The sequence below is a fragment of the Phocoena sinus genome, chromosome 3 (genome assembly GCF_008692025.1).
Source record: "Phocoena sinus isolate mPhoSin1 chromosome 3, mPhoSin1.pri, whole genome shotgun sequence".
Taxonomy (NCBI): Eukaryota; Metazoa; Chordata; class Mammalia; order Artiodactyla; family Phocoenidae; genus Phocoena; species Phocoena sinus.
In genome coordinates this window covers 125906889-125931934 of record NC_045765.1, presented here as the reverse complement: position 1 = coordinate 125931934, position 25046 = coordinate 125906889, and the positions used below count along the sequence as shown (strand labels likewise).

Sequence of the window (25046 nt, the reverse complement as noted above, 5' to 3'; positions counted from 1 at the left end):
AACCAAAAGACACAGGCTTGCTGAATGGATACAAAAACAAGACCCATATATATGCTGCCTACAAGAGACCCACTTCAGTCCTAGGGACACATACAGACTGAAAGTGAAGGGATGGAAAAAGATATTCCATGAAAATGGAAATCAAAAGAAACCTGGGGTAGCAATACTCATGTCAGATAAAATAGACTTTAAAATAAAGAATGTTACAAGAGACAAGGACGGACACTACATAATGATCAAGGGATCAATCCAAGAGGAAGACATAACAATAATAAATATATATGCACCCAACATAGGAGCACCTCAATACATAAGGCAACTGCTAACAGCTCTAAAAGAGGAAATCGACAGTAACACAATAATAGTGCGGGACTTTAACACCTCACTTACACCAATGGACAGATCATCCAAAATGAAAATAAATAAGGAAACAGAAGCTTTAAATGATACAACAGACCAGATAGGTTTAATTTATATTTATAGGACATTGCATCCAAAAACAGCAGATTACACTTTCTCCTCAAATGCCCACAGAACATTCTCCAGGATAGATAACATCTTGGGTCACAAATCAAGTCTCAGTAAATTTAAGAAAACTGAAATCATATCAAGCATCTTTTCTGAACACAAGACTATGAGATTAGAAATGAATTACAGGGAAAAAAACGTATAACACACAAACACATGGAGGCTAAACAATACATTACTAAATAACCAAAAGATCACTGAAGAAATCAAAGAGGAAATCACAAACTACCTACAGACAAATGACAATGAAAACACAACAATCCAAAACCTATGGGATGCAGCAAAAGCAGTTCTAAGAGGGAAGTTTATAGCTATACAAGCCTACCTCAAGAAAAAAGAAAAATCTCAAATAAATAATCTAACTTTACACCTAAAGGAACTAGATAAAGAAGAACAAACAAAGCCCAAAGTTAGCAGAAGGAAAGAAATCATAAAGATCAGAGCAGAAATAAACGAAATAGAAATAAAGAAAACAATAGTGAAGATCAATAAAACTAAAAGTTGGTTCTTTGAGGAGATAAACAAAATTGATAAACCATTAGCCAGACTCATCAAGAAAAACAGGGAGAGGACTCAAATCAATAAAATTAGAAATGAAAAAGGAGAAGTTACAACAGACAACGCAGAAATACAAAGCATCCTAAGAGACTACTACAAGCAACTCTATGCCAATAAAATGGAAAACCTGGAAGAAATGGACAAATTCTTAGAAACGTATAACCTTCCAAGACTGAAACAGGAAGAAAGAGAAAATATGAACAGACCAATCACAAGTAATGAAATTGAAACTGTGATTAAAAATCTTCCAACAAACAAAACTCCAAGACCACATGGCTTCACAGGTGAATTCTATCAAACATTTAGAGAAGAGACAACACCCATCCTTCTCAAACTCTTCCCAAAAATTGCAGAGGAAGGAACACTCCCAAACTCATTCTCAAGGCCACCATCACCCTGATACCAAAACCAGACAAAGATACTACAAAAAAAGAAAATTACAGACCAATATCACTCATGAGTATAGATGCAAAAATCCTCAACAAAATACCAGTAAACAGAATCCAACAACACATTAAAAGGATCATACACCACGATCAAGTGGGATTTATCCCTGGGATGCAAGTGTTCTTCAATATACGCAAATCAATCAGTGCGATACACCATATTAACAAACTGAAGAAAAAAACCATATGATTATCTCAATAGATGTAGAAAAAGCTTTTGACAAAATTCAACACCCATTTATGATAAAAACTCTCCAGAAAGTGGGCATAGAGAGAACCTACCTCAACAAAATAAAGCCAATATATGACAAACCCACAGCAAACATCCTTCTCAATGGTGAAAAACTGAAAGCATTTCCTCTAAGATCAGGAACAAGGCAAGGATGTCCACTCTCACCACTATTATTCAACATACTTTTGGAAGTCCTAGCAACAGCAATCAGAGAAGAAAAAGAAATAAAAGGAATACAAATTGGAAAAAAAGAAGAAAAACCGTCACTGTTTGCAGATGACATGATACTCTACATAGAGAATCGTAAAGATTCCACCAGAAAAGTACTAGAGCTAATCAATGAATTGGGTAAAGTTGCAGGATACAAAATTAATGCACAGAAATCTCTTGCATTCCTATACACTAATGATGAAAATTTGAAAGAGAAATTAAGGAAACACTCCCATTTCCCACTGCAACAAAATGAATAAAATACCTAGGAGTAAAACTACCTAGGGAGACAAAAGACCTGTATGCAGAAAACTATAAGACACTGATGAAAGAAATTAAAGATGATACCAACAGATGGAGAGATATACCATGTTCTTGGATTGGAAGAATCAATATTGTGAAAATGACTATACTACCCAAAGCAATCTACAGATTCAATGCAATCCCTATCAAATTACCAATGGCATTTTTTACAGAACTAGAACAAAAAAACTTAAAATTTGTAAGGAGACACAAAAGACCCCAAATAGCCAAAGCAGTCTTGAGGGAAAAAAACAGAGCTGGAGGAATCAGACTCCCTGACTTCAGACTATACTACAAAGCTACAGTAATCAAGACAATATGGTACTGGCACAAAAACGGAAACATAGATCAATGGAACAAGATAGAAAGCCCAGAGTTAAACCCACGCACCTATGGTCACCTAATCTATGACAAAGGAGGCAAGGATATACAATGGACAAAAGACAGTCTCTTCAATAAGTGGTGCTGGGAAAACTGGACAGCTACATATAAAAGAATGAAATTAGAACACTCCTTAACACCATACACAAAAATAAAGTTAAAATGGATTGGAGACCTAAATTTAAGACCGGACACTATAAAACTCTTAGAGGAAAACATAGGAAGAACACTCTTTGACATAAATCACAGCAAGATCTTTTTTGATCCACCTCCTAGAGTAATGGAAGTAAAAACAGAAATAAACAAATGGGACCTAATGAAACTTCAAAGCTTTTGCACAGCAAAGGAAACCATAAACAAGACAAAATGACAACCCTCAGAATGGGAGAAAATATTTGCAAACAAATCAACGGACAAAGGATTAATCTCCAAAATATATAAACAGTTCATGCAGCTCAATATTAAAAAAAATCCAAAAATGGGCAGAAGACCTAAATAGACATCTCTCTAAAGAAGACATACCAATGGCCAAGAAGCACATGAAAAGCTGCTCAACATCACTAATTATTAGAGAAATGCAAATCAAAACTACAATGAGGTATCACCTCACACTGGTCAAAATGGCCATCATCAAAAAATCTACAAACAACAAATCTGGAGAGGGTGTGGAGAAAAGGGAACCCTCTTGTACTGTTGGTGGGAATGTAAATTGATACAGCCACTATGGAGAACAGTATGGGGGTTCCTTAAAAAACTACAAATAGAATTACCATATGATCCAGCAATCCCACTACTGGGCATATACCCTGAGAAAACCATAATTCAAAGAGACACATGCACCCCAATGTTCATTGCAGCACTATTTACAATAGCCAGGTCATGGAAGCAACCTAAATGCCCATCGACAGACGAATGGATAAAGAAGTTGTGGTACATATAAACAATGGAATATTACTCAGCCATAAAAAGGAACGAAATGGGGTCATTTTTTGAGATGTGGATGGACCTAGAGACTGTCATACAGAGTGAAGTAAGTCAGAAAGAGAAAAACAAATACCGTATATTAACGCATGTGTGTGGCACCTAGAAAAATGGTACAGATGAACCTGTTTGCAGGGCAGAAGTTGAGACACAGATGTAGAGAAAAAACATATGGACACCAAGAGGAGAAAGCGGTGGGGGGGTGGGAATGATGGTGTGATGAACTGGGAGATTGAGATTGACATGTATACACTGATGTGTATAAAATGGATGACTGACTAATAAGAACCTGCTGTATAAAAAAATAAATAAAATTCAAAAAACAAATTCTTTTTAATAAATAAATAATTGTGTTGCCAGGAAGGGTTATTCCATGAAGAACATTCCATGCCTCAACATCAGTTTACCAGGTCACTTAGGGACAACCCAAGAGAAACCGACCAGAACCATAAGGAAAGGAGGACACACAAAACACTTAATTTGTATTTGAACCAAGAATTCTGGAAAAAGTAGAAAAGAGCCAGAATAAAAAGGTGAGGCCCAGGTAAAATGTGACCGCCAAAGCCTAGGACATGAGAAAAACACAAGATATCTATGAGCAAAGGGTATAAGAGGAAGAAGAGGGTTACAGACAAGGTCAACAGAAGGTTGGTGTCAAAAACAACGCTGACCTCACTGTTAATCTATCCCAGGGTCAGCCCTGAAACTGCTCCAAAACAATTCACCAGAACAGTCCAAGTAACACTTCATTTTCAGAAAGGTACCACCCTAAATGTGTTATGACGGAGTGGCTGAGTACCCTGTGCAAGAGAAGAGAGATCTATAGGCTTTGAGCACTGAAACAATTGTTTGGCAATTCTAATGAGTGTGTACTTCTAAGAGAGAAAATGTAACTGGACAATTGCATAGTTACTGATTTTATTCAGGGCCATCACAGCCCCCCTTCACAGGTCATGCTACTCTGCGGTTAAGTTAATCATCACTCAGCCTTCTGATCTTCAGCTGTCAGTGAAAGGCTCACAGGGTTACATTCCTGCAATACAAGCCTGTGCCATGTGAATACACAAGCCCAGCAAGGATGCAAAGCAACGGAGTCACTGCTATCACTTTTCCTTACAGAAATTCAGTGAAAGTATTTCTTTTCATTTTTATGGGTTTTTTTTAAGTTTGGCTCATAAAATATCAAGGGGAGGTGGGAGATTAAAACAACAGTAATTGGTTTTTTTCACCCATTTAAATGGCAAAGGTATGTATGTTACCCAAAGTAGGCAAGGGTGTAAAGAAATGAACACTTTCTTATACCAACAATGGGAATGCAACTTGGAACAATCACTCTAAATGGAAATTTGACAATATGCAATCAATGTTTAACACACATTCATGGTCTTTGACCATGAAATGCCACTCCTAGGAATTTATTCTTAGAAAGTAATCACAGATCGACCAAAAAAAAATCTAACTATAAAAATATTTACTGTTATAATGATTGTAAAATGGAAAAAAAATGGAAACAATATAAATATCAACCAAAGAAAATCATTTAAATAAATTATGGTATATTCATATTATGGAATATTATGTTACCAATCATAATGATATTGTGGAATATATAACAATAATGTTGATAATAGTAACAGCAGCAGTACCAAATGAGGTACTTACTATGTGATAAACATTATTCTAAGCACTTTACATGTCTTAAGCCTTTCAATCCCCAAAATAGCCTTAGGAGGTAGCTATTAACTACTGTTATCGCGTTTTACTGATGAAAACAGAGATGTTGGGGCAGATGCTAAAGCAGAGAGTCGTTATACAACATGCCAAGGTCACATGGCTAATAAAGGGCACATCAGAAATTCAAACACCATTTAGTCTGTGCTCCTGGCCATTCTGGGTCAATCAAGAATATTTAATGATGTGGAAACTTCTTCTTGTTGTATTGTTAAGAGAAAGTAAGTTATAAAAGAGGAACAAAGGAAGGAAAGAAGGAAGGAAGGGAGGGAGAGGGGGAAATAGAAAAGACTCTTAACACTGAACATTTAGAGTTATTCTGATATTTTTTAGTGTGTTTTCTCTATTTTCCAAATTCCTTCAATAGGAAAATTTTTTATTTTAATTTTTAAACTGCACACTGAAAACAGATGGTTATTTACTTTAATGATACTTTGGCAGGTAGCAGCTCACTGGTCCTTAATTGTGGAGCCTCAAAACATGCTTAAGGGGAAAGAGGGCCAGTCATTCAGAAGGAGACAAGCAGACCTGCCTGCCTTTACCCAACGTTTCTGCTCCTGCAGCCTGACATACAAACCCCTCTGGGGGGCCCACGTGATAGTAATACATTACATTTCTTTCGCATCATTTTAATATAATGACTGCAACGACAAAAACAATAAATACCTTTCAAAAAGTATCTGCCGTATGACATTTGTGCCACACGCTTTACAATGTAGTGTCTACTCTTTACAACAACTTCATCGAGTAGGTATTGACCATTTTAACACTTGCAGAAACTGAAATCCAGAGGGCTTAAGGGACTTGCCCAAAGCCACATAACCAGGCAAGTGGGGAGCCAGGAGTTTGGCCCAGGTCCTTATGGCTCTGAAGCCGGGTTCTTCTACCATACCATGCTTTACAGTGAGGCAGTATGGCATAGTAGTTAAGAGCACTGATTCTGGAAAACGATTTTATCAGTTTGAATCCTAGCTCTGTGACCTTGGACAAATTACTTATGCTCTCTGTGCCTCAGCTTTCTCATTCAAAAAATAGTACCTAGGTGGCAGGGCTATTATGAATCAAGACTTTATTGCATATAAATCACTTCCATCAGGAAGTATATGTAGATTCTGAACAAACCCATTTTAGGAATTTGCAACCAAAAGTATGCAGCATTGATCAACACAACAAAACCTAGTGGGCATTCCACAAATTTTCAAAGATAATAACAAACATGTGCAGTGCCTACTATGTGCCACGCCCGGTTGTAAGCACTTTGTACAAATTAACTCACTCAATCTTCAAAACAAAAAATGCCAAGAAGCCTAGCAAACTTACATAACTTTCTGCTGGCAATTTTATAGTACTGGTAATATCCCTTCCTTTACCTGGACTCTTCGCAGATGGGCCACACGCTCCTCTATGGAGGTCTGCAAGGCCAAAGGGACTTTCAGAATCTCTTGGTAATTGTCCATCAGAAACGTCACCAACCTAGCAGCTAATAAGTCATCCAAGTCCACTTCATCTTTGGAACACAAGATGCAATGGGAAAACGTCTGAACCATCTAAAAAAAAAAAAAATAGAGGGGAGGGAGGGTGAATTTTTAAATAAACACAGATGAGGTTCTTTCACTACTCTGAACTGAGTGCCATCTAATTTGCAAAAAGCAAATGTGCCTAGTCAGTGAGAAATGGCCCACAGCACAGGGTGCACGTCTCACCTGGCACCTGGCCACACCTGGTCATCTCAGATGGGCTGATCTTCTCATCAACCAGCATGAACAGAATGTGCGTCACATCTCACAGAGACTTAGCAGAGATGCTTGTCTGAGCAGTTTTTAAAGGCACCCCCTTTTATAGATGGTTTTAAATATATATATTTAAACAAATTCTGAAAATTATTATCACCATCACAACTCGGATCATGTAGCACTTTTAAGTTAAAAGTACTTTATAGCCATTTAGTCTAATAATATCCTAATTTCATTATTGTCTTATTTCGTTCTTTTAAAAAAAAATTGCTAGCACAATCTATGTGCCTCAACAATTAGTTTTTCCTAGTTAATTGTTATTTTCTTCAGGATTTTGTATGTACATTTGACAATCACCTTTGAACAAAACCATCAGAAGTGCATTAGGTGATGAAATACAAAAAATATTATAGCAGTTGTTTCCATAGAATTCATTTTAACTAATCCATTCTTAATGCAATCCTTTGGATGGACTATTTTTTCCTTTTCCTACTAATTTTATTGTTGACAATCTTATTTCAAAATCTATAAGCATGTAAATGAAACAAGTCAGGCACAGAAAGACAAATACTATATGATATCACTTATATATGGAAACTAAAAAATACAAGAAACTAGTGAATATAACAAAAAAGAAACAGATTCACAGATATAGTGAACAAACAAGTGGTTACCAGTGGGGAGAGTGAAGAGGGGAGGCGCAATATGTGGAATCTAAAAAAATGCTACAAATGAACCTATTTACAAAACAGAAATTGAGTCACAGATGTAGAAAACAAACTTATAGTTACCAAAAGGGAAAGGGGCAGAGGGATAAATTGGGAGATTGGGATTGACATATACACACTACTACATATAAAATAGATAGCTAATAAGAACCTACTGTATAGCACATACTGTATCTATTCAACACTCTGTAGTGACCTATATGGAAATAGAACCTAAAAAAGAGTAGATATATGTACAGGCATAACTGACTCACTTTTCTGTACAGCAGAAACTAACACAACATTGTAAATCAACTATACTCCAATTAAAAAAAAAGAATTACAAATTATTATGTACAAAATAAGCTACAAGGATATGTTATACAGTACAAGAAATATAGCCAATATTTTATAACAACTATAAATGGAACGTTTAAAAATTGTAAATCACTATATTATACGCCTGCAACTTATATAATATTGTACATCAACTATAATTTTAAAAACCTATAAGCATGACATCATGTAATTCTGTTTAATAAGACTTCATTTCATCAACATACTGAAGATGATACTTTATCTTCACTCACATATATGTACAGAGGGAGAGACACACACAGAGACTTTATCTGGAGACTAGGGACCCCAGGGCATCTGTGAGTGCCTTGAAATTGTATAGAAAATTTTACACATGCATTCTTCTGGGGAATAGGTGCAAAGTTTTCTTCAGCTTTACAAAAAGGTCCATTAGCCCACCTACCCATCCACCCACCCCCCAAAAAAGGTCAAGAATCACTCTACTGGGTGCTGATTTGGCCTCTGATCTTATACCACACCTCTAAAAGTTGAACAGTGAACCCTCAGGCATACACAATGGTTCACCGACATATAGAAAGGATGTACATCCCAATGAAACATCAATTTTGCTCTAAGATATATTTTGAGGAAAATTAATAAATTTTGCTAGTAAATAATCCTAAACCTAGACCCTATTTTAAAACACATGCTGACATGACAAAGTAGAATTCAAAATTAGCCTGTTTTTAAGCAAAACAGAATATATTAAGAAATATCCTCACTCATGGACCCTTAGATCATACCCTGAAAGATACACATTCTTTCCTTCCAAGTTGTCTGGTCTAACTCTATAGTTTACTTCTTCCCTCTTTAATCCATGATATATGCTGCATCTTCTCCTACTGGCTATAGTAACAAAGGTTTTGCGACCCTTTTTGTCCTGGAGGAGAGAATGCTGTTTCTTGACACGCCAGTAATCCTTTCTGTCCACGCTTCTTTCTCTCGTGTTGACAGCAGGCAGGATGCAGCAGCTATCTCTACACTCACTCTACATTCCACCCCTACTCACTCTTTACTTTTCATTATGTTCTTTAAGTCACTAAGACCAAAAGCACAATACCAGTCTGGGTGGATTCCAAGCCATGGCTCTGTAAGTGGGCCTGCCTTGTACCTTCCTCTGGTTGCCAAGCTAGTAAACTTTACTCAAGTGAATTTTAACCCCAAAACTCCAGTCCTCGTAGATGTTAGAAATCAACCCACCAGTGTTCGGGTGCCAAAGCCATCACACAGTGGTGGCATCTCCTTATTTAAGCAGATCCTTGCCATCATCCTCATCAATAGCTGTAACTTTCTTCTATTTTCAGGAGGCAGGAGGAGGCAGCAAACTTGAAATGCTTCAATGGCCATTTTCTCTTTCTGTAACAAACCTGATTTAGAAAAAAAAAAAAAGGTTTTAATCCTTTAAAAACCTATAGCCTACCTGACTCTATTATGTTCACATTTTTACAAAACATGTATTACTAAAATTATATAAAGCATGTTTGCATGTGCAATTATACTGGGCTAACTGACATAGATCCACTGTCACAAATCTGCATAGAAAACACGAACCACCAACCAGCGTTGGCAAATATATAAAACAAATACAGCCATTTCCCCCTCCCACACCCTTGACAGAGAAAACTAAATTTTCATAGCATTCTTTGCCTCTGAGCCAAGGGCAGTCAGGTTAAGCCTCACTTCACTCTCAACACTCTGCAAGAGGTCCAAGACAGCACGAGCAAGAACATGAACGTGCCGTCACTGCCCTGAAGCTTCCCCTTTTGTACTATTTCCTCATGAGGAGCATGGTCACCATCCTGCATGACTCTCACAGACTAAATAATAGGACCAATGCTGTTAGAGTTGTTCTGGTGCCTAATGGCTCTGCTTCTTTCTAAATAACACCTTCCTCCCACTTAAGCTATTTTTTTCTAGCTAAGTGTGATGATTCAATCATGTTACATGTCATCCCTCCTCACCCAATATGATTTTGCTAAAAATTAGGGTATTCTAATATTGTGCTCTCTTCAACCATACTTGTCTCTGGACACACACACCTCCAAGCCTTCTGAAGAGATGAAACTGCTTTCACCGATTTATTGGTTCATATCCAACTTTTTCAAGTTCCAACTAGTCTCTGCTTGGAGACAAAACCATCTTTTATATTCAGTAAATATTTACTGGCCATTTACGATATGCCAGGAACAATGCTAGGTCTCAGAAATATAAAAATATGCCAGGTCCCTTCCTTTAAAGAGCTTATGCACTGTGAGAAGGAGAGGCCCATAAAAAAGTAAGTAGCAAAATGTGAGAGGTGCTGCAAGAGACATGTGCAACAGGCATATTAGGGAACCTGTAAGTCACTCAATAAGACTATAGCATAGGCTGTGAGTGCCCAATAGAAATGAAGCGAAAAAGGTTAGCAGAGATGAGATCTTAGAAGGCCTTGAATGCCAGACTAAGGACTTTGGGTTTGAAGGAAAAAAAGGAAAGGTGCTGGGGAATGATGAGAAAATACTCCTAGAGTTTTGGGGAAAGTTACTCGCTAAGGAGGACATTTGAGCAGAAATCTGAAGAAAATGAGAGTATGCCTGGCAGATATCACAGAGACAAATTTTCACAGTAAAGGAAATAGCAATGACAAAGATTGTGACAAGGGAGTATGTCTGGAATGTCTGAGGAACAGCAATGAGGGCAGTGTGAAGAGAGAGGGTTATGCAAGGAATATTCAAGTCAGAAATGAGGTTAGAGAGGAAGCCAAGAGCCAGATCATGTAGAACCTTGTAGACTATCATTAAGGACTCTGGGTTTCACTGTAAGTGACCCGAGAAGCCATTGAAGGATTCTGGGCAGGAGAGCCATTTGATTTGAATTATTTTTACTCTGGCAGCTGTATAGAGAATAGACTGTAAAGGGGTAACAGGGAGGGAGGAAGGAAGATTCAAGGCATGATTACAGTCTGCATGAGGTTGGAACTGGTAGCAGCTGGATCTGGTGAAGACCAATTACATTCTAGATCTATTTTTCCATGAAGTCTTTTACTTTTGCCACAAAGGCTTCTACCACATTAGGCCACAAATCCCTTCTTTTACCAAATTATAAACACCTGTGGAGAGTCAAATTTCACCTTAACTTTATATGTTTCACATATATATATATATATATATATATATATATATATATATACACACACACACACACAGTTTTATAAATAAGACTTCAAGATAATTGAAATCATAATGTATTTCTTTTGGCAAGCCCTATTTCCTAGTATATGGTACAAAGCATAAAAGTAAACATTCAAGGGTAGGGGGAGGGACAAAATGGTAGAGTAGAAAGACCCTGAACTCACCTTCTCCTATGGGCACTCCGAAGTTGCAACTACTTACAGAGCTATGAAAATGACCCAAAGACTAGCAGAAAAGATTTTCCACAACTAAAGATATAAAGAAAGAGTCACAATGAAACATGTAGGAGGAGCAGAGATTCAATATTAAAGGACCCACATAAATGAGTGGGCAACCCACAAATGGTAGGAATATCACAACTGCAGAGGTCCTCCCCAGAAAGTGAGGGGTCAGATCCTACATGGGGCTCCCCAGCTTGGGGTTCCTGCACCAGAAGGACAAGCACCCAGGACATTTGGCTTTGAAACCAAGTGGGGCTTACATTCAGGAGGGCTGGAGGAAACAGAGACTCCACTCTTAAAGGGCATGTGCAAAATCTCATGTACTCTGAGTCCCAGCACAGAAGCAGTAGTTTGAAAGGAGCCTGGGTCAAACCAACTTGCTCATCTTGGAGAGTTTCCCAGAGAGGGAGGAGAAGACTGGGATTCTTCCTGGGGGTGGAGACACTGGCAGCAGCCATTTTGGGGAGCTCATTCTACCGTGATGAACCAGTGCTGGCAAGCACCATTTTGGAATCCTCCCTCTAACCTACTAGTGCTAGGGGGCCTGCCCCACCCACCAGCGGGTCCACAGCAGCCACATGGACCGCCAGATCACAGAGCCAGCCATGTGTGAAGCCTACCCCACCCTCCAGCAAGCCCACATCCACCACACGACTCAGGGCCTTGCAGTCAATTGGGCTGGGGGTGAAGGGGAGCAGCCCCACCTCCCAGTGCACCCACAGTACGTGGCCTCACCACAACAGAAGGGCAAATGCAGCCTACATAGGGAGCACCCGCAGGGCATATAGCTCTGGTGACCAGAAGGGGGTGATGTGCCACTGGGTCCCACAATACATCTCCTATATAAAGCTACTTCTCCAAGATCAGGAAATGTAACCAACCTACTAAATACATAGACATAAAAACAGAGAATTACGCAAAATGAGGATAAGAAGCAATATATTCCAAAAGAAGGAACAATACAAAACCTCAGGGAAAAAACTTAAAGTGGAGATAAGCAATCTACCCCATAAAGAGTTCTGGGTAATGACAATAAAGATACTCACTGAACTCAGGAGAGGAATGGACCAACACAGTGAGAATTTCAACAAAGAGTTAGAAAACATAAAGAACCAAACAAAGTGGAAGAATACAATAACTGAAATACACTAGAAGGAATCAATAGTAGACTAGATATAGTAGACCCAGAGGAACAAATCAGCAGTCTGGAAGACAGAGCTGTGGAAATTCACCTAGCTGAACAAAAAAAAAAACAGAAAAAGAACTTTTTAAAATGAGGATAGTTTAAGAGACCTCTGGAACAGCATTAAGTATACTAACATTTGAATTATAGGGGTCCCAGAAGGAGAACAGAGAAAGAAGGGGGAAGAGAACTTATTTGAAGAAATCACAGCTGAAAATATCCCTAACCTGGCAAAGGAAAAAGACATCCAGGCCCAGGAAGTAAAGAGAGTCCCAAACAAGATTAACCCCAAAAGGTCCACAACAAGACACATTATAATTAAAATGGCAAAAATTAATTGTAAAGAGAGAATCCTAAAAGCAGCAAGAGAAAATCAACTAGTTAGGTACGAGGGAAGTCCCATAAAACCACAAGCTGATTTTTCAGCAGAAACTTTGTGGGCCGTAAGGGAGTAGAACAATACACCCAAAGAGATGAAAGGAAAAATACCTACAACCAAGAATACTCTACCCAACAAGGTTATCATTCAGAGTTGAAGGAGAGATAAAGAGTTTTACAGATAAGCAAAAGCTAGAAAGACTTCAGCACCACCAAACTGGCCTTACAAAAAATGTTAAGGGACTTCTCAAAGCAAAAAAGAAAAGGCCACAACTAGAAATGTAAAAATTATGAAAGGAAAAATCTCACTGGTAAAGGCAAACATACAGTAAAGGTAGTGGATCAACCAGTTATAAAGCTAATAGGAAGTTTAAAAGGCAAAAGTAGTAAAATTCACCTATATCTACAATAAGTAGTCAAAGGATACACAAAACAAAAAGAGGAAGAAATCAAAAAATACCTGGAGGCAAATGAGAGTGGAAATACAATGATCCAAAATTGATGGGATGAAGTAAAAGCAGTTCTGAGAGGGAAGTGACACAAGCTTACTTCAGAAACAAGAAAATCTCAAACAACCTAAACTTACACCTAAAGGAACTAGAAAAAGAAGAACAAACAAAACCCAAAGTTAGTAGAGGGAAAGAAATAAATATCAGAGAAGAAACAAATGAAAAAAAGACTAAAAACAAACTGAAAAATAAAAACCACCAATTACACTAAAGGCTGGTTCTTTGAAAAGATAAATAAAATTGATAAATCATTAGATTCATCAAGAAAAAAGAGAGAGGGCCCAAATCAATAAAATCAGAAATGAAAGAGAAGTTAAACAGATACCACAAAAATACAAGGATCATAAGAGATTACCACAAACAAGAATTATATGCCAATAAATTGGACAACCTAAAAGAAATGGATAACTTCCTAGAAATGTACAGTCTCCCAAGACTAAATCTGAAAGAAACAGAAAACTTGAACAGACCAATTACCAATAATGAAATTGAATCAGTAATGAAAAAACCCCCAACAAACAAAAGTCCAGGACCAGAAAACTGTTAGAACTAATAAACAAATTTGGTAAAGTTGCAGGATACAAAATCAATATACAAAAATCTGTTGCGTTACTATACACTAATAATGAACTATCAGAAAAAGAAATTAAGAAAATCCCATTTACAATTTCATCAGAAAGAATAAAATACCTAGGAATAAATCTAATGAAGGAGATAAAAAACCTGTACTCTGAAAACAATGAGACATTAATGAAAAATTCAAAGATGACAAAAACAACTGGACAGATGTGCAGTGCTCATGCATTCGTGCTCATTGTTAAAATGGCCATACTACCCAAGGCAATCTACAAATTCAATGTAATCCCTAGCAAAACACCACTGGCATTTTCTACAGAACAAGAATAAATAATTCTAAATAATTTTTATGGAAACACAAAAGACCCTGAATAGCCAAAACAATCTTGAGGAGGAAAAACAATGCTGAAGGTAGCATACGCCCTGATTTAAAACTATACTACAAAGCTTCAATCATCAAAACAGTATGGTACTGGTATAAAAACAGACACACAGATCAATGAAACAGAATAGACAGCCCAGAAGTGAACCACACTGATATGAGCAATTAATCTTCAATAAAGGAGGAAAGAATATACAATAAGGATAAGACAGCCACTTCAATAATTGGTGCTGGGAAAACTGGAAAACTACATGCAAGAGAATCAAACTGGAGTACTCTCTCACACTATGTACAAAAATAAATTCAAAATGGATTAAAGACTTAAATGTAAGACCTGAAAACATAAAACTTCTAGAAGAAAACAGGCAGCGTGTTCTTTGACACTGGTCTTATAATATTTTTTGGATATGTATCCAGAAAAACAAAAGCAAAAATAAACAAATGGGACAACATCAAACTAAAAAGCTTTTTGCATGGTGAAGGAAACTATGAACAAAAGGAAAAGGCCAATTACTGAATGGGAGAAGATTTACAAACAATGTATCCAATAAGGGGTTAATACCCACCCCCCCCAAAAAACAGAACCCATATAATTCAACGTCAGAAAACCAAACAACCTGATTAAAAAGGGGACAGAGGATCTGAACAGACATTTTTCCAAAGAAAACATACAAATGGCCTACAGGCACATGGAAAGATGTTCAACATCACTCATCATCAGGGAAATGCAAATCAAAACCACAGTGAGATACCACCTCACACCTGTCAGAATGGCTGTTATCAAAAAGACAACAAGTAAGGGTTGGCAAAGATGTGGAGAAAAGGGAACTCTTGTGCACTGTTAATGGGAATGCAAGTTGGTGCGGCCATTATGGAAAACATTATAGAGATTCTTCAAAAATTAAAAAATATAACTACCATATGATCTAGCAATTCCACTCTTGGGTATATATCTGAAGAAAACAAAAACAGTAATTATAAAAGATACATGCACCCCTATTTCATTCCAGCATTATTTACAATAGCCAAGATATGGAAGCAACCAAAATGACCACCAATAGATGAATGGATAAAGAAGGTGTGTGTGTTTGTGTGTGTGTGTATGTATGTATATATCACACACACACAATGGAATACTACTCAGCCATTAAAAAGAATGAAATCTTGCCACTGCAACAACATGGATGGACCTAGAAGGTATTATGCTAAGTAAAATAAGTCAAAGAAAGACAAATACTGTATGATTTCACTTATATGTGCAATCTAAAAAACCAAAGGAGTGAACAAACATAACAAAACAAAAACAGAGCTATAGATACGTAGAATGAACAGGTGGTTGCCAGAGGGGAGATGTGTGGGGAGAGGAAAGAAAAAGTGAGGGAGACTAAGAGGTACAAACTTCCAGTTGCAAAATTAATGCATCACAGGTATGAAATTACATATATATACATTTAGTACATTAAGGGAATATAGTCAATAACTATGTAATATCTTGTATGGTGACATACTGTAAAAAGACTCATCTTGGTGATCAGTTTAAAATGTACAGAAATATCAAATCACTATGTTGTATAACAGGAATTAACGTAGTGTTGCAGGTCAATACATCAAAAACAAACAAATAGACAAACTCATAGAAAAAGAGACCAGATTTCTGGTTGCCAGAGGCAGGGGTGGGGGGATTGGATGAAGGCAATCAAAGGTACAAACATCCAGCTATAAGGTAAATAAGTACTAGGAATGTGATGTACAACAAAATAAATATAATCAACACTGCTGTATGTTATATATGAAAATTGTTAACAGGGTATATCCTAAGAGTTCTCATCACAAGGGAAAAAAACCCATTTTTTTCTATTTCTTTAATTCTGCATCTATAATGACATGATGGATGTTCACTAAACTTATTCTGGTAATCATTTCAGGATGTATGCAAGTCAAATCATTATGCTGTTTATGTTAAACTTATAAGGTGTTGTATGTCAATAATATCTCAATAAAACTGGAAGAAAAATTATTAAAAAAGAAAGCAAACAGAAACAAAAGAAAGAAAGAAAATCATCTGTTTAAAGAAAAAATAACAACAATATATAGTAGGGTTATAACACATTATTAAATATATATGTAGCACTAAAATGTATGATAACAATAGCACAAAGGGCAGTGGAAAAAAATGAAAGAATGTTGTTGTAAGGTAGTAACATTATAAATGAAATAGTACAATATTTAAAGGTAGGCAAAATTTTCTTGAGATACAAAAAGCATGAACCATAAAAGAAAATGATAAAATAGACTTCAAAACTGAAAACTTCTGCTTTTTGAAAGACATTGTTAAGAAAAGGGGGGGAAAGAACCACACTCCAGGAGAAAATATTTGCAATAAATATATCTAACAAAGGCTTTACATGCAGAACATACCAATAATTTTTTTTTTTTTTTGGTACGCGGGCCTCTCCCGTTGCGGAGCACAGACTCCGGACGCGCAGGCTCAGCGGCCATGGCTCACGGGTCCAGCCGCTCCGCGGCATGTGGGATCGTCCCAGACCAGGGCACAAACCCGTGTCCCCTGCATCGGCAGGCGGACTCCCAACCACTGCACCACCTAACCATTTTTATTGAAGAATTAATTTACAATGTTGTGTTAGTTTCAGGTGTACAGCAAAGTGATTCAGTTATATATATATTTACTATATCATATAGATTTATTTATATGTGCATATATATATATAATTCTTTTTCAGATTCTTTTCCATTATAGGTTATTATAAGATATTGAATATAGTTCCCTGTGCTATACAGGTTTTTGTTGCTTATCTATTTTATATATAGTAGTGTGTAATTTATGTGTTTAGTTACAGCCAGTGAATACCTAGGCATTTGCCTAAATTTCCATCTTTAAGAACTACCTAACTCACTTTATTCCAATAATCTTGACATAACAGTAGTCATTACATTTGGAGGTGATTCAGTATCTTTACCTTGGCCCATCTACAATTTCAAAAGCTTGGGCCATAAGCCCTGGGCCCTGAGAGCAGAGAGCACCACCAGCAAGAACTTCAGACTAACATGGGCAAGAGCTCTCTGTCTGGTCAAGTGCACCAAGTAGGCACTCTCTGAAAAAAGGAATTGTTTTCCACTATGGGATAAGGACCCTGAGATAACCTGAAGCACATGAGGGCAAAGAGGTTACAAAGCAAGATGGCACACAGCTCCAGAGGATCTCCTAGAAATCACTACACAAAAGAACCAAAGAATGGAAAACCTAACCTTACGGATATTTCTAGGTTAAAAAACATAGGAGGAGATCTCAGCCTTTGAGTTACATGATCCAATGATCCAATGTATAACCGGTCTAGTGAATTTCAATGGCATTTTCTAAACTTTACATCTAGGAGAAAGCAAACAGCAAAGACCTACTGTGTCAGCCTTCCAGCCTATTAGCACATAAACCAGGAGCCAGCCACAAACTCACCTGCCTATAGGAGCAGAAGCCAAAAATATAAACTCTTATGTGAATTTCCTATTTCTTGAAATTTGACAATTAATTAAACTTTCTTTTTAAAACACACAAGTTAAACCAGTTGTATTCATGAGCCAGATTTGGCCCTTAGATCACCAGTCTAGGATCTCAGATATTAACATCATATAACACACAAGCCAGCCAATTTTCCAAAACACTCTTCCCTGCTCCCATGCCCCTTTGTGCTTCCTTTCTGCCTTCTCTTTTCCTCAGTATGCCAACTTATTGCAAGCTACACAGCTCAGTGGATTCTAGGGTGCATGTGAAGTGTGTGTAAAGGCTGCTATACTATCTCACTCACCCTATTCAAGAGTCAGCCAAACTCTGATCTTAATATAAGGAACTGCCATTTTGGAAATGAAGATTTATTACTAGTCACAGTTATGTTGTTAGGTCAGACTGCTGAGACCAAGTATAGTATAAGTAAAGGGTAAGTCTTAAACCTCCAAAAATGTCTCTTTTTTTTTTCATTTTTTTAAGAACACTTCGATATCCTGTTTCACCTATCAATGACTGTTCTCAGGGTCACAGTTATGGCATAAAGCCAGAATTATTTCATGCAAGAAGCAAAGGAATAACCCTCAAAAGAAATTCATTAACTAAACTAAAAACCATTTCCATTGAAATTGCTGCAGAATTAGCTTCTACAACAAAGTAGACTGGTTACCTACTTTAAAGCATTTTATCTAAGGGGATCCTATTCCAATCAAAGTAAGTCAAAAGGTTTAAGGAATGACTAATTCCTCCTGGGATTCAACCTATGTATCTAGTTTGCACAGACCTAGATATGATACACTTTCCCACAGATTCTAACAGGATTGCTATATTAGATAATCTTTGTTATTCATATAAACAAATTATGGTCCTCATAACCTAGAAGACTTTTTTCTTTCACTATGTAAAGTTCTAAAAACTATGGTTTTCAATGCAGGGTGTCTGAAATATATTCACTTGAGCAGGACTGATCAGGGAAATTTAATATATGTCACCATCTATACACACTAGTCTATTATTGCTGACACCTAAGAATAATAAATTCTCCATTCTATCCATCCTTTTCCACCTCAAAGCCTCTACTGAAAATATTTTAGCAGATGGCTGACTCTGACATCAATTTGGAAACAACCAGCTTTAATTCCTAGATGAGATCAAAATGAACAGTTGGGGGTAGAACAGACCAATGATATCACAAATGTAACTGATGCAGATTGGAACTCATACATTTTTAAACACCTTCCATTTGATTTCCTAGAAGCCAGTCCTCAAATGAGTATTTCTTCAGTCAGCTTCCACTGAGCTTCCAACTGACTCTACCCAGAAAGGCTCTCATTCAGATTCCACAGAGAAATCAAAAGCTTTACAGACAAGCAGAAGCTAAGAGGATTCAGCACCACCAGACCAGCTTTGCAACAAATGCTAAAGGAACTTCTCTAAGTGGAAAAGGAAAGGCCACAACTAGAAACAAGAAAATAGCAAATGGAAAAGCTCACTGGTAAAGGCAAGCATACAGTAAAGGTTGGAAATCATCTGCACACAAATGAGATATCAAAACCAGCAACTGCAAGAAGAAGAGAACACAAATGCAGGATATTGGAAATGCACTTGAAATCAAAAGACCAACAACTTAAAACAATCTTGTTTATATATAGAGACTGCTATATCAAAACCTCAGGGTAACCACAAACTGAAAATCTACAATAGATACATACGCATGAGAAAGAAAGGAATCCAAACACAACACTAAAGTTAGTTATCAAATTACAAGAGAATAAAAGAGGAAGGGAAGAAAAAACACCTACAAAAACAAATCCAAAACAATTAACAAAATGGCAGTAAGAACATGCATATCAATAATTATCTTAAATGTAAATGGATTAAATGCTCCAACCAAAAGACATAGACTGGCTGAATGGATATAAAAACAAGACCCGTATATACATGTCTACAGGAGAACCACTTCAGATCTAGAGACATACACACTGAAAGTGAGAGGATGGAAAAAGGTATTCCATGCAAATGGAAATCAAAAGAAAGCTGGAGTAGCAATACTCATATCAGACTGTTGTAACAGACAAAGGACGACACTACATAATGATCAAGGAATCAATCCAAGAAGAAGGTATAACAATTGTAAATATATATGCACCCAACATAGGAGCACCTCAATATATAAGGCAAATACTAACAGCCGTAAAAGGAGAAATCAACAGTAACACAATAATAGTGGGGGACTTTAACACCAAACTTTCATCAATGGACCATCAACATGGTCCATCCATTTCTATCAGATCATCCAGATAGAAAATCAATAAGGAAACACAGGCCTTAAATGACACATTAGACCAGATGAACTTAATTGATATTTATAAAGCATTCCATCCAAAAGCAGCAGAATAAACATTCTTCTCAAGTGCACATGGAACATTCTCCAGGATTGATCACATGCTGGGCCACAAAGCAAGCCTCAGTAAATTTAAGAAAACTGGAATCATATCAAGCAACTTTTCCAACCACAACACTACGAGATTAGAAATCAACCACAAAAAAAAAAAAAAAAAAGGTGAAAAACACAAACACATGGAGGCTAAACAATATGCTTCTGAAGAAATCAAAAGGGGAAATCAAAAAATACCTAGAGACATATAAAAATGAAAACACAAAAATCCAAAACCTATGGGATGCAGCAAAAGTAGTTCTAAGGGGCAAGTTCATAGTAATACAATCTTACATCAGGAAACAAGAAAAATCACAAATAAACAACCTAACCTTGCACCTAAAGCAACTAGAGAAAGAACAAACAAAACCCACAGTTAGTAGAAGGAAAGAAATCATAAAGATCAGAGCAGAAATAAATGAAATACAAATGAAGAAAATAGAAAAGATCAATGAAACTAAAAGCTGGTTCTTTGTAAAGATAAACAAAATTAACAAACCTTTATCCAGACAGATTAAGAAAAAGAGGGAGAAGGCTCAAATCAATAAAATTAGAAATGAAAAAGAAGTTACAATGGACACCACAGAAATACAAAGGATCATAAGAGACTACTACAAGCAACTATATGCCAATAAAAAGGACAACCAAGAAGAAATGGACAAATTCTTAGAAAGGTACAATATCCCAAGAGTGAGCCAGGAAAAAACAGAAAATATGAACAGACCTATCACAAGTACTGAAACTGAAACTGTGATAAAAAAAAAAAAACTCTCAACAGCAGGACAGGAATAAAGACACAGACATAGAGAATGGACTTGAGGACACGGTGAGGGGGAAGGGTAAGCTGGGACAAAGAGACAGAGTAGCATGGACATAATATACACTAGCAAATGTAAAACAGATAACTAGTGGGAAGCAGCCACATAGCACAGAGAGGTCAGCTCGGTGCTTTGTGTCCACCTAAAAGGGTGGGATATGGAGGGTGGGAGGGAGACGCAAGAGGGAGGAGATATGGGGATGTATGTATATGTATAGCTGATTCACTTTGTTATACAGCAGAAACTAACACACCATTGTAAAGCAATTAAACTCCAATAAAGATGTTAAAAAAAAAACTCCCAATGAACAAAAGTCCAGGACCAGTTGGCTTCACAGGAAAATTCCATCGAACATTTAGAGAAGAGTTAACACCTACCCTTCTGAACTATTCCAGAACACTGCTGAGGAAAGAAAACCCCCAAAATCATTCTATGAGGCCACCCTCACCCTGATACCAAAACCAGACAAAGATACCACACAAAAAGAAAATCACAGGCCAATATCACTGATGAACATAGATGCAAAAATCCTCAGCAAAATACTAGCAAACTAAATCCAACACTGAATTACAATGATCATACACTATGACCAAGTCAGATTTATCCCAGGGATGCAAAGGTTTTTCAATATCTGCAAATCAATCAGTGTTATACACTACATCAACAAATTGAAGAATAAAAACCATATGATCATCTCAATAGATGCAGAAGAAGCTTTTGACAAAATTCAACGTCCATTTATGATAAAAAAAAAACAACTCTCCAGAAAGTGGGCATAGAGGGAACATACCTCAACATAATAAAGGCCATATATGACAAACTTACAGCTAACATCATACTCAACAGTGAAAAGCTGAAAGCACTTCCTCTAAGATCATGTACAAGACAAGGATGGCCACTTTTATTCAACATAGTTTTGGAAGTCTTAGTAAAAGCAATCAGAGAAGAAAAAGAAATAAAAGGAATCCAAATTAGAAAAGAAGAAGTAAAACTGTCACTGTTTGCAGATGACATAATACTATACATAGAAAATCCTAAAGGTGCCACCAGAAAACTACTAGAGCTCATCAATGAATCTGGTAAAGTTACAGGATACAAAATTAATACACAGAAATCTGTTGCATTTCTATACACTAACTACCAATGATCAGAAAGAGAAATTAAAGAAACAATCCCATTTACCATCGCATCAAAAAGATTATAATACCTAGGAATAAACCTACCTAAGGAGACAAAAGACCTGTACTCTGGAAACTGTAAGACACTGATGAAAGAAATCGAAGATGACACAAACAGATGGAAAGATATACCATGTTCCTGGATTGGAAGAATCAATATTGTCAAAATGACTATACTATCCAAGGTAATCTACAGATTCAGTGCAATCCCTATCTAATTACAAGTGGCATTTTTCACAGAACTAGAACAAAAACTTTCACAATTTGTATGGAAACACAAAAGACCCCCAATAGCCAAAGGAATCTTGAGAATGGAAAACGGAGCTGGAGGAATCAGGCTCCCTGACTTCAAAACTATACTACAAAGCTACAGTAACCAAGACAGTATGGTACTGGCAGAAAAACAGAAATATAGATCAATGAAACAGGATAGAAAGCCAAGAAATAAACTCACGTACCTATGCTTAATTAATCTATGACAAAGGAGGCAAGACTATACACTGGAGAAAAGACAGTCTCTTCAATAAATGGTACTGGGAAAACTGGACAGCAACATGTAAAAAAAATGAAATTAGAACATTCTTTAACACCAAACACAAAAATAAAATGAATTAAAGACCTAAATGTAAGGCCAGATACTATTAAACTCTTAGAGGAAAACACTCTTTGACATAAATCACAGAAAGATCTTTTTTGGTCCATCTCCTAGAGTAATGGAAATGAAAACAAAAACAAATGGGACCTAATTAAACTTAAAAGCTTTTGCACAGCAAAGGAAACCATAAACAAGATGAAAAGACAACCCACAGAATGAGAGAAAATATTTGCAAATGATACGACCAACAAGCAATTAATCTCCAAAATTTACAAACAGCTCATGTGGCTCAATATAAAACACACACACACACACACACACACACACACAATCAAAAAATGGACAGAAGACCTAAATGGACATTTCTCCAAAGAAGATACAGGTGGCCAAGAGGCATACGAACAGATAATCAACATCACTAATTATTAGAGAAATGCAAATCAAAACTACAATGAGATATCACCTCACACCAGTCAGAATGGCCATCATCAAAAAATCTACAAACAATAAATGCTGGAGAGGGTGTGGAGAAAAGGGAACCCTCCTACACTGTTGGTGGGAATGTAAATTGATACAGCCACTGTGGAGAACAGTATGGAGGTTCCTTAAGAAAGTAAAAATAAACCTACCTCACGATTCAACAATTCCACTCCTGGGCATATATCCAGAATAAAACATGGATCAAAAGGATACATGTACCCCAATGTTCACTGCAGTGCTGTTTACAATAGCCAAGACATGGAAGCAACCTAAATGTCCACCAACTAACAGATGAATGGATAAAGAAGTGGTACATATGTACAAAAGAATATTACTCAGCCATCAAAGTAAATGAAATAATGTCATTTGCACCAACATGGATGGACCTGGAGATTATCATACTAAGTGAAGTCAGACAGAGAAAGACAAATAACATATGATATCGCTTATATGTGGAATCTAAAAAAATTGATACAAATGAACTTATTACAAAACAGAAACAGACTCACAGACTTAGAGAATGAACTTATGGTTACCAGAGGGGAAGGTTGGGAGGGGGGGATAGATACAGAGTTTGGGATTGACATGTACACACTGCTATACTTAAAATAGATAACCAACAAGGATCTACTGTACAGCACAGGGAACTCTGCTCAGTATTCTGTAATAACCTAAATGGGAAAAAGAATAGATACATGTATAACTGAATCACTTTGATGTTCACCTGAAACTAACACAACATTGTTAATCAACTATACTCCAATAAAAAATTAAAATTTTTAAAAATTGGAATTCGGTTTTTTTTAAGTTCCAAGTTCTTTTGTTTCTAAATTCTACCATAAAACATTATGAAAATGGAAAATGAGAAGAAAATCTAAGAAGTGGTTTTTAATCCTGTCTTTAGAATTTGTCTTTTACCAGTCGCATAATGGCATTAAGTGGCTATAATGAGAATCTACTCAATTAGTCTTTATGCATCTTAAATAACAGCAAGTAGTCATCATTAGGCATGATATTCACAAGGACATAGGCCCCCCAATTCTCCTTGGTGGAAAACAAAATACCAAGAAGACCCAGTGGTCTCAAAGCACAGTACTAGGTCTAATCCCTTCATCTGTTCTCAATATTGGTCTCTCTGAGAACAAACTCACTCTTATGTACGTGATTTATAATTGCTCCATTTTGCTTCTTATTATGAGAAATCCTATGAAATCTTAAAATCGACGTATTGTGCTGAGAGATCAGGTACATTATTCACATATTGCTGATACGTTATTTTGTTAGGATACTATGGCTGCATCCCTACTTTCCGACAAGAAAATAAGACAGTAGAAAGGGAAGAGACAGGGAAGGAGGAATGGGAAGGCTGGGAAGGCGAAGACTGCTAAGCCCACAACACTCAAAACCAAGAGGATGCTAATTCCTACAAATTTAC

General features: G+C 36.8%; 1 protein-coding gene across 1 annotated transcript in view; it reads right to left on the bottom strand.

The window, feature by feature from the left end:
- Nucleotides 1-25046, bottom strand: part of DEPDC1B (DEP domain containing 1B) — a 97236-nt gene that overhangs the window by 9710 nt on the left and 62480 nt on the right. The window contains exons 8-9 of the mRNA XM_032627252.1: nt 9368-9534; nt 6741-6917 (exon numbers count right to left, since the gene is read on the bottom strand). Coding sequence (XP_032483143.1) covers nt 6741-6917; nt 9368-9534 — 344 coding nt within the window. The remainder of the gene's footprint in view (nt 1-6740; nt 6918-9367; nt 9535-25046) is intronic.